General features: G+C 42.1%; 1 protein-coding gene across 1 annotated transcript in view; it reads left to right on the forward strand.

The window, feature by feature from the left end:
* LOC306921270 (extracellular calcium-sensing receptor-like) overlaps positions 1 to 13,528 on the forward strand; it is a gene marked incomplete at both ends in the record, with an annotated part of 291,036 nt that extends 277,508 nt beyond the window's left edge. Inside the window, 7 exons of the mRNA XM_079498379.1 lie at positions 6,780 to 6,866; positions 7,928 to 8,197; positions 9,114 to 9,323; positions 10,194 to 10,469; positions 11,439 to 11,666; positions 11,815 to 11,938; positions 12,615 to 13,528. Of these exons, the coding sequence (XP_079354505.1) occupies positions 6,780 to 6,866; positions 7,928 to 8,197; positions 9,114 to 9,323; positions 10,194 to 10,469; positions 11,439 to 11,666; positions 11,815 to 11,938; positions 12,615 to 13,528 (2,109 nt within the window). The remainder of the gene's footprint in view (positions 1 to 6,779; positions 6,867 to 7,927; positions 8,198 to 9,113; positions 9,324 to 10,193; positions 10,470 to 11,438; positions 11,667 to 11,814; positions 11,939 to 12,614) is intronic.
* Between the last annotated feature and the right edge of the window lie 2,227 nt (positions 13,529 to 15,755).

Raw genomic sequence — 15,755 nt, forward strand, 5'->3', positions numbered from 1 at the left:
ATGCAATGAAAGGAGAATTTACGTCATGTAGAGGAGCAAACTGGCTAGTTTGTCCTAACACAAACATTAAATACCATTGACAATGAATGGAAAATGTACGTCTTATGTGGATGAGCAAATCGGCTTTTCAAAACACAGTGCAACTGTTTTAATTCAGCTCGGGGCTTATATACGTATACTATATATATATCACAAATTCAGTTGTCATATTATACACGATCATGGTGAAAAGATGAGTTTTTTTTAAAACATTGTATCATGGTTAAAAGATAATATAACATAAGTTGACACATTAATTCATGAAGTATAATTTTTTATTGGATGTATGACGAGCGCCCCTATATTATAATATTAACTGGAAAACATGGAAATGTTTTAAATGGACAGATTTTTTTATTATTTTAAATACCTGAAATCTACCTGAAAATCTATTGTATTGCCCAATACATTATTATTACTAAATGAACAAATTACAGTGTATATGAAAACCTATAGTGTTGGTTTTCTTACAGACAGACAGATTTTGGCACATTCCCATATGAAGTTGCATTAGTCTACTCTACATCATTCATTGCATGGGGAATTAGCCATTTATATAAAGGACACTTACACTTTTGATACACTTCTATGATATATAAGCAATTAAATCAGAACGCTGATTTAGCAAGGCAGACTTAGTGGTATTGTAATGTTTCAACCTTGTGAGGTTTAAATTCGTTTAATTGGTGTTATTGTAATGTTTCAACTGCGTGTCGTTTAAATGGCCTCTCAAGGCCTGGGTTAATGAAAAACAACAGTGTTTGTGGAGATGCCTGCCAGGCAGATCACCTCAGTCTGCTAAGGGACTGTATTCCATTGCTGTCGGGTGAAAACCCTGTATGTCCAAAACTGTGCGACACTCTTGAATGATGAAGTAGTAGGGCATTCATTTACGGGGTTGAAATATTGAGATATATGGTTTCTGCCTCACAGCACAATATGGGGACACATCTGGTGAGCTGAAGATGCCTCAGGCTTCACTCTTGTTTTCCTTCACACCTCAGCAGTATTGGAAAGTAACTACCGGTAGTAGGCTACATTTACCCAAGTGTACTGCACCAAGTCCCTGTGCGTAGAGATGCTCCGCCATATCGGCCGATATTCACTCTGATCGGTAATCTGCATTTACCCTGTCTGTGATCGGCAATTTACCCTATCTGGAGAAACTGATCTTTTACACCATTTAAGTGATATAAATGTCAAACATATATGTAGTATAACATCATTTTGCATTTTTGTGACAGGCGTCACAGGCCTAAACATTCTCCCCTTCCTCCACACATAGGAACAGTTTTGACGTGGGTTTTGACATATAATCATTTTGGAAATATAAAAATGTGCAACATTTCACAAGATCGGTATCGGACCTATCGGTATCGGCCGATCATGAGAAAAACAATCAGTGATCGGTATCAGTCCCAAAAAACCTGATCGGAGCATCCCTAGTACGTGTGTGTGTGTGTGTGTGTGTGTGTGTGTGTGTGTGTGTGTGTGTGTGTGTGCGTGCGTGCGTGTGTGTGTGTGTGCGTGCGTCTGTCAAATTCGACAGTCAAGTCTGTCGGATAGCCAGTTGTCCAGAACCAGCACAAAAGCCTCTGCCTGGGCTCTGGACCTGATCACCCCTATAAGGAGGTGGCCTGACATGACAGCACTTCATATTTGGGCAAGCCTGCAGAACTCCATATATAGGAATTAAGGGACACAGAGAGACAGATACAGAAATCTCCATTATAGGCATAAAAGGGACACGGTGCTCTACAACCATGCAGGCACCGGTCTAGTCTCTCAAATGCCCATGGCACACGTTTGCTAACACGTGTGTGTGTGTGTGTGTGTGTGTGTGTGTGTGTGTGTGTGTGTGTGTGTGTGTGTGTGTGTGTGTGTGTGTGTGTGTGTGTGTGTGTGTGTGTGTGTGTGTGTGTGTGTGTGTGTGTGTGTGTGTGTGTGTGTGTGTGTGTGTGTGTGTGTGTGTGTGTGTGTGTGTGTGTGTGTGTGTGTGTGTGTGAGAGAGAGAGAGAGAGAGAGAGAGAGAGAGCTCTATAGGGACTCAGAGCAGCAGTCGTACCCAGACAACAGCAGAGAGCTTTAGGGCTCAGAGCAGCAGTCGTACCCAGACAGAGAGCTCTATAGGGACTCAGAGCAGCAGTCGTACCCAGACAGCAGCAGAGAGCTTTAGGGCTCAGAACAGCAGTAGACGTACCCAGACAGAGAGCTCTATAGGGACTCAGAGCAGCAGTCGTACCCAGACAGCAGCAGAGAGCTTTAGAGCTCAGAACAGCAGTAGTACCAGCAGTGGTGATCTCGGCAGAGAGCTTTAGGACTCAGCCTACTTGTGCTTGCGCACCTACTTGTGTGATGTACTGTATGGATGAAATGTGTACGTCATACACATTACTAGATTACTGTAGTAATCTACAGAAATGTGTTTTGCAAAAGTCAGCCTCATGGGGTGCGCTAGAACAGGCCATTGTGGAGAAATTGGGGCAGATGTTTGTGTTATGAGAAAATAGCTGATTTGCTCGTCCACATATGACATAAATTCTCCATTCATTGTCAATGGCATTTAATGTTTGTGTTAGGACAAGAATCTACACTATAGCTGAATATAGGAGGAGCTATAGCGCCCCTCAAAAAATCACACTTGTGTGAAGTGAGGGCTGCTCTTATCGTCGTACATCATCATACATCATCATACATCACATTCCGTGCTCAGCCAATCAAATCATCTCAAATTTGGTACACACAAACGTGTGTACAAAGTGTACAAATGGACCCGTTAGCGTCCGTTTGGTCCCATTTGTACACTCTCTGAGTTACAGACCCATAAGGGTCCATTTAGCTGGGGACCCCCTGGAACTCCCCCAAGGACCCCTCATCATCATTTTTCAACCACGGTCGAGATTGTGGATTTCACAATATCACGCCAGACTTCCCGGTCCTTCATTGCCATCCCCAGTTCCTGCTTACTGATGCCTGTGTCCCTAGCGATGACATCAGGGAACGACAGTTTTCTACCTCTGGTCTGCTTTGAGGCAGGACTCCAGAGAAGAAGGGAAGATATAACCTCATTGTCAGCTCTGTAGCAGTGGCCGGCAAACTGTGTTCTTCTGGATCGGACTAGTGAAGAAACACGGGGAAGGTTGCTGTATATTAATCTATTAATTAATAAATGGAGTTGGAACAACTGAGGTTCGGGAGGTTTGGCCAAGCAGATGACAACCTAGCTCAACCCACCTGCCACTGCCAACTCCACCCTTGCCACCCTTGCCAACCACTCACCCACCTCCAACCAGCCTGGCCACTCCCCCCTCACCTACCACCGGGGGTATTTAAACGCAAGTTTAAAAAAATGCCAGTGTGCCAGTTTCCAGTAACCCTCCCTCCCTCCCTTTTCTCTCCTACTCCCATCTTCTCTGCAGGTTCCAGAGGGGGTTTCACATTTCGCACGGCGCACGCCTCGACCCCTAAGCCAAAGTATCTGGGTCCACGCCCCCTCGGACCTAATCCCACTGTCGCCCACGTCCCGTGCTCTGACCATCTAAGCCGCACACCGCACGCTTGCGTGTGGTGATGACCTTCGATGACCATGCTGGCTTCACCCTCATCTGCCTCACGTCCCATGCCCCCCCCCCCCCCCCCATGCGACGTGTCCATAAACGACCACACTCCACGTCTATTCAATAAACCATCTAAAAGGTTCTCATGTCTGATGTTTGGTCTTTCCTAGTGAATTAACTACTATTAATATTAGTCGATGGGTGGCTCTTCCAAGAGAGATTTTGCGCTCTCATTAGAAGGCGGGTGTAAGTGCCATCCAACCGTTTCTCTAGTTTCTTTGAAAGTGTCCATGTCTCGGAGCCATAGAGTAGAATCGGCTCAACGGTCGTCCTAAATATTTTTGCTTTTAACATCTTACTAAACTGGGATGACCAGATCTTATGCATGTCATTGCAGGCTGACCAGGCCATACCCTTCCTAGTTTGAAAGATATATATGAACCCAAATACTTGTAGTCATCAACCTGTTTCAAAGGAGTGTTGTTAAGTGTTTTTATAATGTGGTTATTGTTGGATTTGCATATATTATTTACGTATTCAGTTTTCATCTCGTTGAGATAAAGACCAACACAGTTGGAGGCCTGCTCAAGAGACTGAAGGAGAGCCTGAGCGTATTCCAATGTGTCATCAGCGAAGTCAGTGGACCCCTAGGGGTCCCCAGACCCCACTTTGAGAAGCACTGACATAGTCAGTGTGGCACAGGGGATGGCATAGCACTCTGTATAAAACACAGCAACTTGACAATGGATATGGATTTAGAAAGGGAAGGTGGGGGTAGACAGAGGGCAGTCATGATGGCTTCTCTGCTTTCATACATGTACTTGTACTTGATGATGTTCTCTTCATTCTCTGCTTTGTCTTCCTCACCTTCCTCTTCTTGTGAGTTACAGGAACACTAATCTGAACAGAGTTTACAAGGCTGGAGACTTTGTTCTGGGTGGCCTGTTTGAGATCCATCTTTCCTCTGTCCACCCTGAGCTGTCTTTCACCTCCAAGCAACAGGAGCCCACTTGCTATCCGTGAGTATCACAAATACAATAGCAAGCAGGCATGGAATAAAGTTCTCAGTCGCCATGATTGATTTCAGTCATTTGGATTCCATAGAAGCCAGCACATGTTTAATGGCAGCATGTCGCACACCGGAAATAGCCTATCTACAAGCTTACAACCATATGGCAGCGCAACACATTGTGAGCTTCTACAAGCTTACAACCATATGGCAGCAACACATTGTGAGCTTGTACAGTATAGATAGGAAATCTTCCTTAGTTATTTTAAGAATGAAAGAGTATTTGAAGGGCTCAAACTAGCAATACAGATTGTTTAAATTGGTGAAACTATTAGAATACATGTTCAGAAGCATCTTTCATTAAAAGCGACGGTTAATAAAGTCTCAATCTGTGACTGGTTTGCTGTATGTAGAAAAGATAATACAATTCTACATATTGTGCTACAGTACATCTTTTCCTGCTGTTTCACAAATCACAAATGGCTTTAAGCCATGAGAAAGACAATAAGATAAAATTGTGTGTGTTAGATTTGACATCGACGGCTTCAGGTCTGCACAGACCATGGCATTTGCCATCAATGAGATCAACAGCAACACCAACCTACTGTCTAATGTGACTCTGGGTTATAGTCTCTATGACACCTGTGTGACGCTTGGAGTTGCATTCCGTGCAGCATTGTCACTGCTCGGGAGAGAGAAGCGCTTCCAGTTGGATGACAGATGTGTTGGGTCACCTCCAGTGCTCGGGATTGTGGGTACTTCTACCTCAACGAGTTCTATTGCTATTGCTAGAATATTAGGTTTATACAGAGTGCCCCAGGTACGTTTCCTACTTCATCATAATTTATTTAACTCACAACCATGTTCACATGGTATGGAGCACAGATTCTTAAATAAACAGTATATATACATACAGTACAGACGTAGCAAAAGGCATGGCATACATTGTTTCTTTGAACAGCGGAAGACTTTTCAAGAAAAGCACCCAATTTATTGGCTTATCAGATTGCAGTAATATAATTAATTTCAATGTAGATGTTTGGGTTATAGGCCTACTGTATAATCATATTGGCAGGTAGTATTTTTGTCTAAATTTCATAATCCTAGTATTCTTACATAAAAAAACGTGATAGTCATCTCCAATATACACATCTTTTTCTTATACTTACACTTACACTCTTGTTTTTACTCTGTATAAATGTCACATGTGACATGATGTGGTACTTCATACACACCCTTATTTATTTTTTTACCATGACTTATTTTATGCTTCATTAGTTCATTTTGTTTCTTTCCAAATCTAAAATGTGATAAATAAAGCATTTTGCGCAGCTTGAAGAAAATCACTTCACAATCGGATCACACTTTAATTCAGCATGCACATTCATACATGTAGTTAAGGATGAACTCATGCATTCGTTCATCGTGAATTTATCATGGTGAAGTGCACTATGACTTAACCAAGTGTAACATACAGTATCATTCACTAGTGAAGGATGTCCTTCCATAGCTCCACTTCTATGCCCAGGATGAGTGCTTATAGGCTGGTAGCAGTAGCAAGGAGGATCGCTCTCTGGATGGTCGTAACAATAACAATAACAATAACAATAACAATAACAATAACAATAACAATAACAATAACAATAACAATAACAATAACAACAATAACAATAACACACACACACACGCACGCACGCACGCACGCATGCACGCACGCGCGCGCGCACGCACGCACGCACACACACACACACCCACACACACACACACACAAATGTGTTATGTATTATGTTCTGCACACCTGTTACAATGTATGTTGTATTATAAGTTATAACATTGTTGTAACGACCGATGTGTCGATCACAATACGTACTGTACAATGCATGGACCTAACTGAGTATATCGTCTCTGTCGGGTGGAAACCTTGTGTCCAAAACTGTTACTTTTCAGGATTGAAAATGTCAAAAGCAGATCTACAAGCTCAAAATGTATCGCTTCGCGAGTTGATGCTTTTGTGTGAAGCTGCATGTAGAATATGATATAGGATATATATATATATATATATATATATATATATATATATGATATATTACGAAAAAAGGTTATGAATATGCAGATAGGAAGTTTCTGCCCGACAACAGCGATATTAGAGAACAGATGTGTTGTGCCTTTTGCAGGTCAGTTACTATGCCACCTGCTCCTGTCTGAGTGACCGGAACCAGTTCCTGTCCTTCTTTAGAACAATCCCAAGTGACGCCTTCCAGGTGAACTTCTATAGACTATAGATCTGCCGGTAGTGGTACATTGGTTCTCAAAACCAGGAACCCCAAATAATATGGCCATGGATGGATGGACCCCATTTTGAGAATCACTGTAATAGTACATGTTCCGCACACATCAGAAATACCTCCCTCTAGTGAGTGTAATTAGATATTGCAGATTACCTCTGGTTTGCTTGTTATGAGTAGGGATGGTCCCGGTCACATTTTTTTGCTCCCGATCCGATTCCGATCATTTGATTTAGAGTATCTGCCGATACAGATTTTTATGGATCCGATATTTATATTTTTATGGAACACATATGCCATATCACAAAATCACAGACAATATCGAGTCTAATATGATATGGATATAATATTGATGATACTAGGGATGTCCCGATCTCGGGCCCCGATTTCCGATCACGTGATCGGATCGGGAGTATTATTGCTTGTGCAAGGTCTGAGGAAGGGCTGCGGCCCGAAACGTTACCTACCAGTAAAGATATTTTGGGAGCATCAAATGGTGTGCAGATTTTTTAATTTCTTCATATTGACTCTTCATCAATCAATCAATTGTGGGTACTTCTACCTCAACGAGTTCTATTGCTATTGCTAGAATATTAGGTTTATACAGAGTGCCCCAGGTACGTTTCCTACTTCATCATCATTTTTTATTTAACTCATTTATTTAACTCACAACCATGTTCACATGGTATGGAGCACAGATTATTAAATAAACAGTATACAATGCAATACATAACAATATACATACAGTACAGACGTAGCAAAACGTCTGACCCATTGTTTGGGAAACACTGATCTAGCCTAAACCAGAGCCATAGAGTATAAAACAGAGTTACGACAACTCCGTTCACTACATGGGGCCAGTCCAATGGCGAATAGGAACACCGGACGTTTACGGAATGCATTGGAGTCTATGGGCTCGCGCGAGTACATGAACCACGTGACCGGGCTGTTTACTGCCCCCTCAATGTCACAACTCTGTCTATACTCTATGGCTCTGGCCTAAACCAAACACTTATCTCTCCATTTTGTCCAATCAGGTGCGAGCTATGCTGCAGATTATGAGGCGGTTGGGGTGGACCTGGGTAGGAATGCTGTTGATTGATAACGACTATGGACACAACGCCGCCCGATCCCTGCAGTCTGAGCTGGCCCGGTCTGGGTTGGCTTGTTTGGCGTACGTGGAGGTGGTGCCCATGGACCCCAACCCAGTGGAACTTCAGAGGATTGTCTCTGTGATGAAGACGTCCACAGCTCGTGTGGTCATTGGATTTGCTTATCGGGGCCTTATGGTTAAAATCATGGAGGAGGTGAGGGTTATCTATTCTATACAGTATACATATCATTTATAAGGAATGGGAAATTTGTTATATTTGTCAGGCACGCGTGGAAAGGACTCAGGATGCAGACACAAAAGTCACGGAAAAACGGGTTTTAATCCAAACTTCAAAAACAGGCAAGGGGCAGGCAAAAAATCAAAACAGTAGAATGCAAAATCCAAAGGCAGTCAGCGAGGGCAGGAGTACCGGCAAGGGCTTGGCAAAAAATCGTGGTCTAGAAAAAGCAAAACAGAGTAAGGCAAAGACAAGGCTTGAATATAGGGCTTGGACAATCTGGCAAGGATTGCAGAGAGACTGAGACTTAAATACTGTGGGCATGATTGCAGGGGATAGAATGCAGGTGGTTCAGACACACCCACACTCCAACTCAGACTGTGACAATATTGAAGTGAACACATTCTCACGTTTTAAAGCACGTTTTCTTTGTACTCTTTCTAGGTAATATAAATTTAAGCGCTCAGAAATTGTGTATTTCTTTTTTGCAACTTTTCATATTTTGCTTTTGATCTCAGTACTCCTGTGCATGATAAGCATTCTCACATCTGACTGTTAATAGCAATAATTTGTTATATAAAGATCTGAAAAAAAAGATCTGTCTTTGAGTTTTAACCAATGAAAAGTATCAACAAGATCCTGTGACTAGTTTATTTTTGTATTTATTTTACATTCGTTTACATTCTTAGTTCACAAATTATTTTTTCTTTTTTTTCATTGCTTATTCTGCAGCCTAAAGCCTATAAGCTTATTATGTCTACCCTTTTGCAATTAAATAATAACTACATTGATTGGAACATGTTTTTTCCCCCATTCCCTCAATGGTTTTGGACAAGGTATCCGGCCGACAACAACAACAACATACAGTGATGTATTTGATGTAACACAACAGGTGATAAGGCAGAATGTGACCGGTCTGCAATGGATAGCCAGTGAGTCCTGGACAACATACACTGAACTCCAGACGCCAGGCTTTATGCCGTACCTGAGAGGCACCCTGGGTATCGCGGTCCGTCGTGGAGAGATAACAGGTCTCAAGGACTTCTTGTTGAAAATACACCCTGACAATGACCCTGACACCAGCAGACATGGAAATAGCATAGTGAGTATTTTGTTTCATTTATTTAACCACTTAAACCTTAAGCACTTAAACTTAAGGGGCGGCGGTGGGTCAGGGGTAGAGTGGCTGGATGGTAAAGGTTGCCACTTCGAACCCGGGCTCCCCAGAGTTAGTGTCGAAGTGTCCTTGAGCAAGACTCTGAACCCCTAATTGCTCCTGATGTGCTGGTTGGTGCCTTGCATGGTTTCCGCCGCCATCGGTGTATGAATGTATCTATGTATGTGTGAATGGGTGAATGTAATGCAATCTATATAAAGCGCCTTGGATAAAGGCGCTATATATAAATGCACCATTTACCATTTATTTACCATTTAAACCCCATTATGGTTGAGCGGAGTCCCTCAGGGATCTATGCAAGTGTAGCAGTAGTGGCTCAAAGCCTCTGCCTGATGACCAAAAGCATAATATCTCCTTTGTCCACGGGAGAACTCCCCTTTAGGCTAGTGGATAAGATGTTGGCTAATCATGTGGGAAACCCGGGGTTGAATCTAGGCTGTTACAATATTGTCTTTTATATTATTGTGGGGAAAGCTTTCGCCGAGAATATCCAATTGACAAGCTTACAACTGTCGTGTTCTAAGTCATCAGGAACTGTTCTCCAGAACCACTCCACACCGAGATCTTACTTGGTGGAATCACACAGCATAGAATCACACAGCATAGAACCACAAACGCGTTGATGTGTTGTAAGCTTGTTGATCTGCTATTTTCTGCTGATTATTGATCTGCTTTTTTCTGCCACCGCTTTATCCGCAATACAGATGCTTAAGTGTATAAGCTTCTATTTCACATGGATGTCTTTATTCAAACATTTACAAGGTATCTTCATGTTTCTTTATTGTGTTTCTTCAGGTGAGGCAGTTTTGGGAGCACACATTTCAGTGTAAATTTTCACCCCTTCCGTCAGAGTGGGCAGATGACGGTGGAGGGGTGTGTACTGGACAAGAGGACCTGGGAACAGCAGAAACCACTCTGTTGGATGTGTCTAACCTCAGGATAGAGTACAATGTGTACAAGGCTGTGTATGCTCTGGCCCATGCACTCCATGACATGTTGAAGTGTATGCCAGGAAGAGGGCCTTTCACCAGGCACAGCTGTGCCCGTTTACAGACAATACAGCCATGGCAGGTGTTATATTAGATAACACCTTACCTGTTAATGTTTCTAGTTGGACTCAAAGCGAGAATAATAGTGAACATGTTAATATGACTTAACTATTAGTAAAAGGCATGAAAAATGGACATCGTAGGATGAGTGTTTGGAGTGCTAACCTGAATAAATCCTAATACTAAAGTTAAAAAACAAAAATACATCGCATGGATGCACCTGGGACATATCCTCAGTGATGTATCCCAAGGTCATCAGCGTTTCGGGTCTCCCAACATCATACCCCTCACTCAGGTGACCCAGCCGGGGTATTCAAGTCCCGACTTACGTCCCAGTAGCTACCCTCGATCAGTCCCATTAGGGAAAAACCAGGGCCACACAATCCGTTCCTCCTAAACTACTCTGCCGGGACTGGGAGGTACTTTTCTGGCGTGTTAACTATATTGTGATAGTTATCAGTTTATAGAGCAACGGTCATTTGCGATCAGCCAGGGACCCCTTGAAAATATCAAAAGCTGACCACTTAACATGGCAGCCGTTCCACTGCACACTCCATTGTAGGCCTACATCGATTGTGTTCTGACTTGCATCAATGGAACTAACATAGCATACTTTAAGTTCCAATTAACGGTATCACAATGAAAAAAATATATATTTTTTTATAAAGTATATTTATTGGTTTTAACAAATTTAAGAACAACAAACAATGAAAAATATTTTTTAAAGAATAACTACCATTACATTAAAGGAGCAGTTCACCCATCTGTCAATAGGAGACTCAGTAAGAGACTCTTTGAGATTATTTAAGACTCTGCCAATAATTTTGTCATCAAATTATTGGCGTAGGAATGCGACAAAAACAAAACAAACTCTATGAATTGGAGACTTGCAATATCCTCATGGCCAACAGGTTGGGAACAGCTGCTATAGTGTGTATTGTATAGCCTACAGTATTTATTTTTCATAATTTTCCTTATCTCAAAATTCAAGCTTGTCCATTACCTGGAAAAGGTCAACTTCACCACATCATTTGGTGATGATGTATCGTTTGATGAGAATGGTGATCCTTTACCGATCTATGATGTCATGAACTGGGCGTGGCTCCGTGATGGAAGCACACAGGTCCAAAATGTGGGTGTGGTCAAGAAGTCAGCCTCCGGAGATGAAGAACTCATCCTGGATGAAGACAGAATCTTCTGGAGCTTTGAATCCACAAAGGTGCACTTTCTGAAGTATCTAATGTTGAGCTCATGTTGTCAAGCTCACAATGCCTCGAGGTGTTGTGAGCTTGTAGACCGGCTATTTATTTTCACAATATTTATCTTTGGTTTGGACTGAAATTGATTGTTGTTACTTTCTCCTGTAGCCTCCTCGGTCAGTGTGCAGTGAGAGCTGTTCCCCTGGAACCCGTGTGGCCAGAAGGAAAGGAGAACCTGTCTGCTGCTTTGACTGCATTGCTTGTTCTGAGGGAGAGATCAGCAATCAGACAGGTTGGTTGATTGATTGAGTTTATTTATCAATTGAGTTTATTTTGGTCAAAGCACAGAAAAGAACACATTATAGCACTTCAGAATCAGAATGAACTTTATTGTCACACAACTGTTTTGCAGGTGTAAGGAAGAGGGTGACAGCTGAGTATATTCACAAATTAGCAGATCAAAATGCGCCGCTTCGCGCCACGTTTGCATACGTGCGTGCGTGCGTGTGTGCGTGCGTGCGTGCGTGCGTGCGTGCGTGCGTGCGTGCGCTGTGGTGGTATGATAATGAAGGGAGGTGCAGATGGAGGTTATGTTTCTAGTTGCATCACAAAGTAGATCTGTTTCTATTGGCCTTTCAGCTTACTGAAGCAATCCGAAAATTCACAGTGAAGAAATCTATGCACTGTGCACATTAAAACCACACAGGAGTAGGCTAATGTCAACTCCACAGACACATAACAAACGTCATGGTACTCCATCTAAAAGTTGCGAAAAGTGCAAGTGCAGGGCCCTTGTGCAAGTTCAGGTACTGGTCAACTCACAGAGGAGATGAATGGAGGACAAACAGACAGAAGGAAGGATAGAGGTTTCTACATTAGGAGCTAGAATGGGATATTAGGATATAGTACGACTAGTAGGATGTCACAATTAAGGTTATGTTCCCTTAACCATGCCATCTTTGTAATAGACTCTACAGAGTGCACCAGTTGCCCAGAGGACTTCTGGTCCAGTCCCCAGCGTGACCACTGTGTCCTTAAGAGTGTGGAATTCCTGTCCTACCATGAGGCTCTGGGAATCTCCTTGACAGCCATCTCATTGCTAGGCACACTTATGTGTGCCATTGTCCTAGGAATCTTCATCTATCACCGAGACACACCCATGGTACGCGCCAACAACTCTGAACTCAGCTTCCTTCTCTTGTTGTCACTGAAATTATGTTTCTTGTGTTCACTTTTGTTCATTGGCCGTCCCAGGCTTTGGACTTGTCAGCTGAGGCATGCAATATTTGGGATCAGCTTTGTGCTGTGTGTCTCGTGTATCCTGGTAAAGACTATGGTGGTGTTGGCTGTGTTCAAGGCCTCCAAGCCTGGGGGTGCAGACATTATGAAGTGGTTTGGTGCTATGCAGCAGAGAGGAACAGTTCTGGCTCTTACTTTCATTCAGGCAACAATCTGCACAGCCTGGCTTGTGTCTGCCTCACCAACTCCTCATAAAAACATGCAATACAACAATGATAAGATAGTCTATGAGTGTGATGTTGGATCAGCAATTGGCTTTGCAGTGCTATTAGGTTATATAGGTTTACTGGCACTCCTCAGCTTCATCCTAGCATTCATGGCTAGGAATCTTCCAGACAACTTCAATGAAGCCAAGTTAATCACTTTCAGCATGTTGATCTTCTGTGCCGTGTGGATAGCCTTCATCCCAGCATATGTCAGCTCTCCAGGAAAATATGCAGATGTAGTGGAGGTATTTGCTATTTTAGCATCTAGTTTTGGCCTCTTGGTGGCACTGTTTGGACCAAAGTGTTATATAATCATTTTGAAACCTGAGAGAAACACTAAGAAGTCCATTATGGGTCGTGGTGTCACCAAGACATAGAAGCAGAGATTCAAATATATAGGCCTACCACACCTCAGTTTATTATATAATGATAATAAACTATATATTTGATTGTTGGGCCTTATTCATCTCATCATCTTGAAACTTTTTTCGAATAATTTTGAAAATATTGAAAAATTATTAAACACACATTCAAACTCATCCCGTGCCAAAGACAAGATTTCTCGTCTTTAGCTACTTTGTTCACAGTAGCTAATGTATATTTGGGATACATGTTTTGGAATTTTGATGATGTTACACCTGGGTTCACAATATGGATATAAAATAAACTATAAACACTTCTATTCAGGGTACAACATATTGTATCATCATGGTCTTGTGGACAGCAACCTGCACAATGTATGCTCATTAAAGGTATATTCAGTGATTTCACTTAATTCAAAGATCACTTCTTTTTTTGTTTTGTTGTGATAATCCTCCCTACTAGAGTGTGCTGACCATATAAGGAGTTCCTCCCTGTCCCCAGTTAACCCCTGGGGGTCAAAAAACCGTAGGTTTAGTTTTTGGCTAAGTGGCCCAGCCTTCATCCAATCAGGATAGAGAGGGGCCTTCCGCCAATCGTGGGCGGGACTTGATGTGCGTGCTGTTGGCCTGTCGCGTGTCCCACCACTGTAGTGCGTGATTTCCAAATCACCCAAATCACTGAATGCTCCTTTAAGACCTTTGAGGCCGATTCTACAAATGCCTTCTCAATCAGTAGTTCTGACACTTTCAAGATCTTCCCAAAAAGAAGGGAAAAAAATATCAGATGTACAACTTCACATGCAGTAAGCTGTGAGCTTCTATATCTGAAATGTTTGAATAGCCATCTAAAATGACACTGATGCTTTCCCGGTTTTAATGGGTTAAAATGACCATGTGCGTGTGTACGTTAAGTGAAAGTACAAACATAATAGTAATAAATAATACATGTACAGGTAATTTCATAGGCTATTACAAAGCACCCAGGCAGTTTATTCCTTTATTTTTTAATCTTTTAACTTCAGAAAATGTATTCCTTTTCAGACACATAATATTTTCAATAGCATAATTATCATGAATGAATTCATAAGCAGAGACATTGGTTCTTATCAGTTCTCTTGATCAGTGATGGTGTTTAAACTCATGGAGTGGTTCAGGCACTATACAGGACAGTTCTTGTCCCAGTCATCAAAACGCTGAAAGAAAACAAAACGTAGTTGTGTTAAATAGTTTGGAGTACAAGATGCAATAATAATAATAATAATAATAATAATAATAAAGTAAGGTAATAAAACGTGTAATATGCAAAGTCAGTTTTCATTGTAAATGCAGTTATATATGGGGCGGTGGGTTGACAGGGTTCCAACTACATGAGGAACCGTACGTTTAATCACTTTAGAACTATTTTAGAAATATCTAAAACATCCGATCTACACGTGAGCTATTCAGCTATTAGTGTTGATTTTCGTCTTACACAAACATTAATTTCCCTTTGACAATGAATGGAGAATTTTACGTCATAGTGCCTGAGCAAATAGTCTATTTTGTGTGTGTGTGTGTGTGTGTGTGTGTGTGTGTGTGTGTGTGTGTGTGTGTGTGTGTGTGTGTGTGTGTGTGTGTGTGTGTGTGCGCGCGCGAGTGTGTGTGTGTCTGTGTGTGTGTGTGTGTGTGTGTGTGTGTGTGTGAATTTTAGGTCTATACTGTGTATGAAAAAAATCACCCCTGTGTGAACTGAGTGGTGTAAGGTCTTATATAGCCTGTCTGACGTAATGAAATCATGTCTGACGTAATGAAATCACACCCGGGTGAACAGGGCAAACATAGCAACCATGCTCATTTTTTCTGCACAGACTAACAAAGCCAGTTGTAGGAGTGGTTTACACCACTCAAAAAGAAAATAAATTAATTCCACAAGTGTGCCTGTGAAAAGCACAAATGATTGACTGGTAAGGACAGACATTAGAAACATGGAGAGATGTTTTACCACTCTTTCATCCTGTCTGCGAGCACAGTCGATGAAAGGACTGTTGGTGTTTGGATCCGAGCTACACACAAAACAATGAACCTCGACCTGACAGAAAGACAGACAGACACTGCTGGTTTAATCTGCACATAAAGTGCACATCATTTATAGGCTACATGATTAGAAACTAGAAAAAGGTTCTCCTCAGAGCACAGGTCTCCGCCAGGTCAGGTATTGTGGCGTCCTGGTTGCGCTATAATGTGAACATTTCTTCTCACGCCT

Source organism: Electrona antarctica (genome assembly GCF_951216825.1).
Source record: "Electrona antarctica genome assembly, chromosome: 4".
NCBI lineage: Eukaryota > Metazoa > Chordata > Actinopteri > Myctophiformes > Myctophidae > Electrona > Electrona antarctica.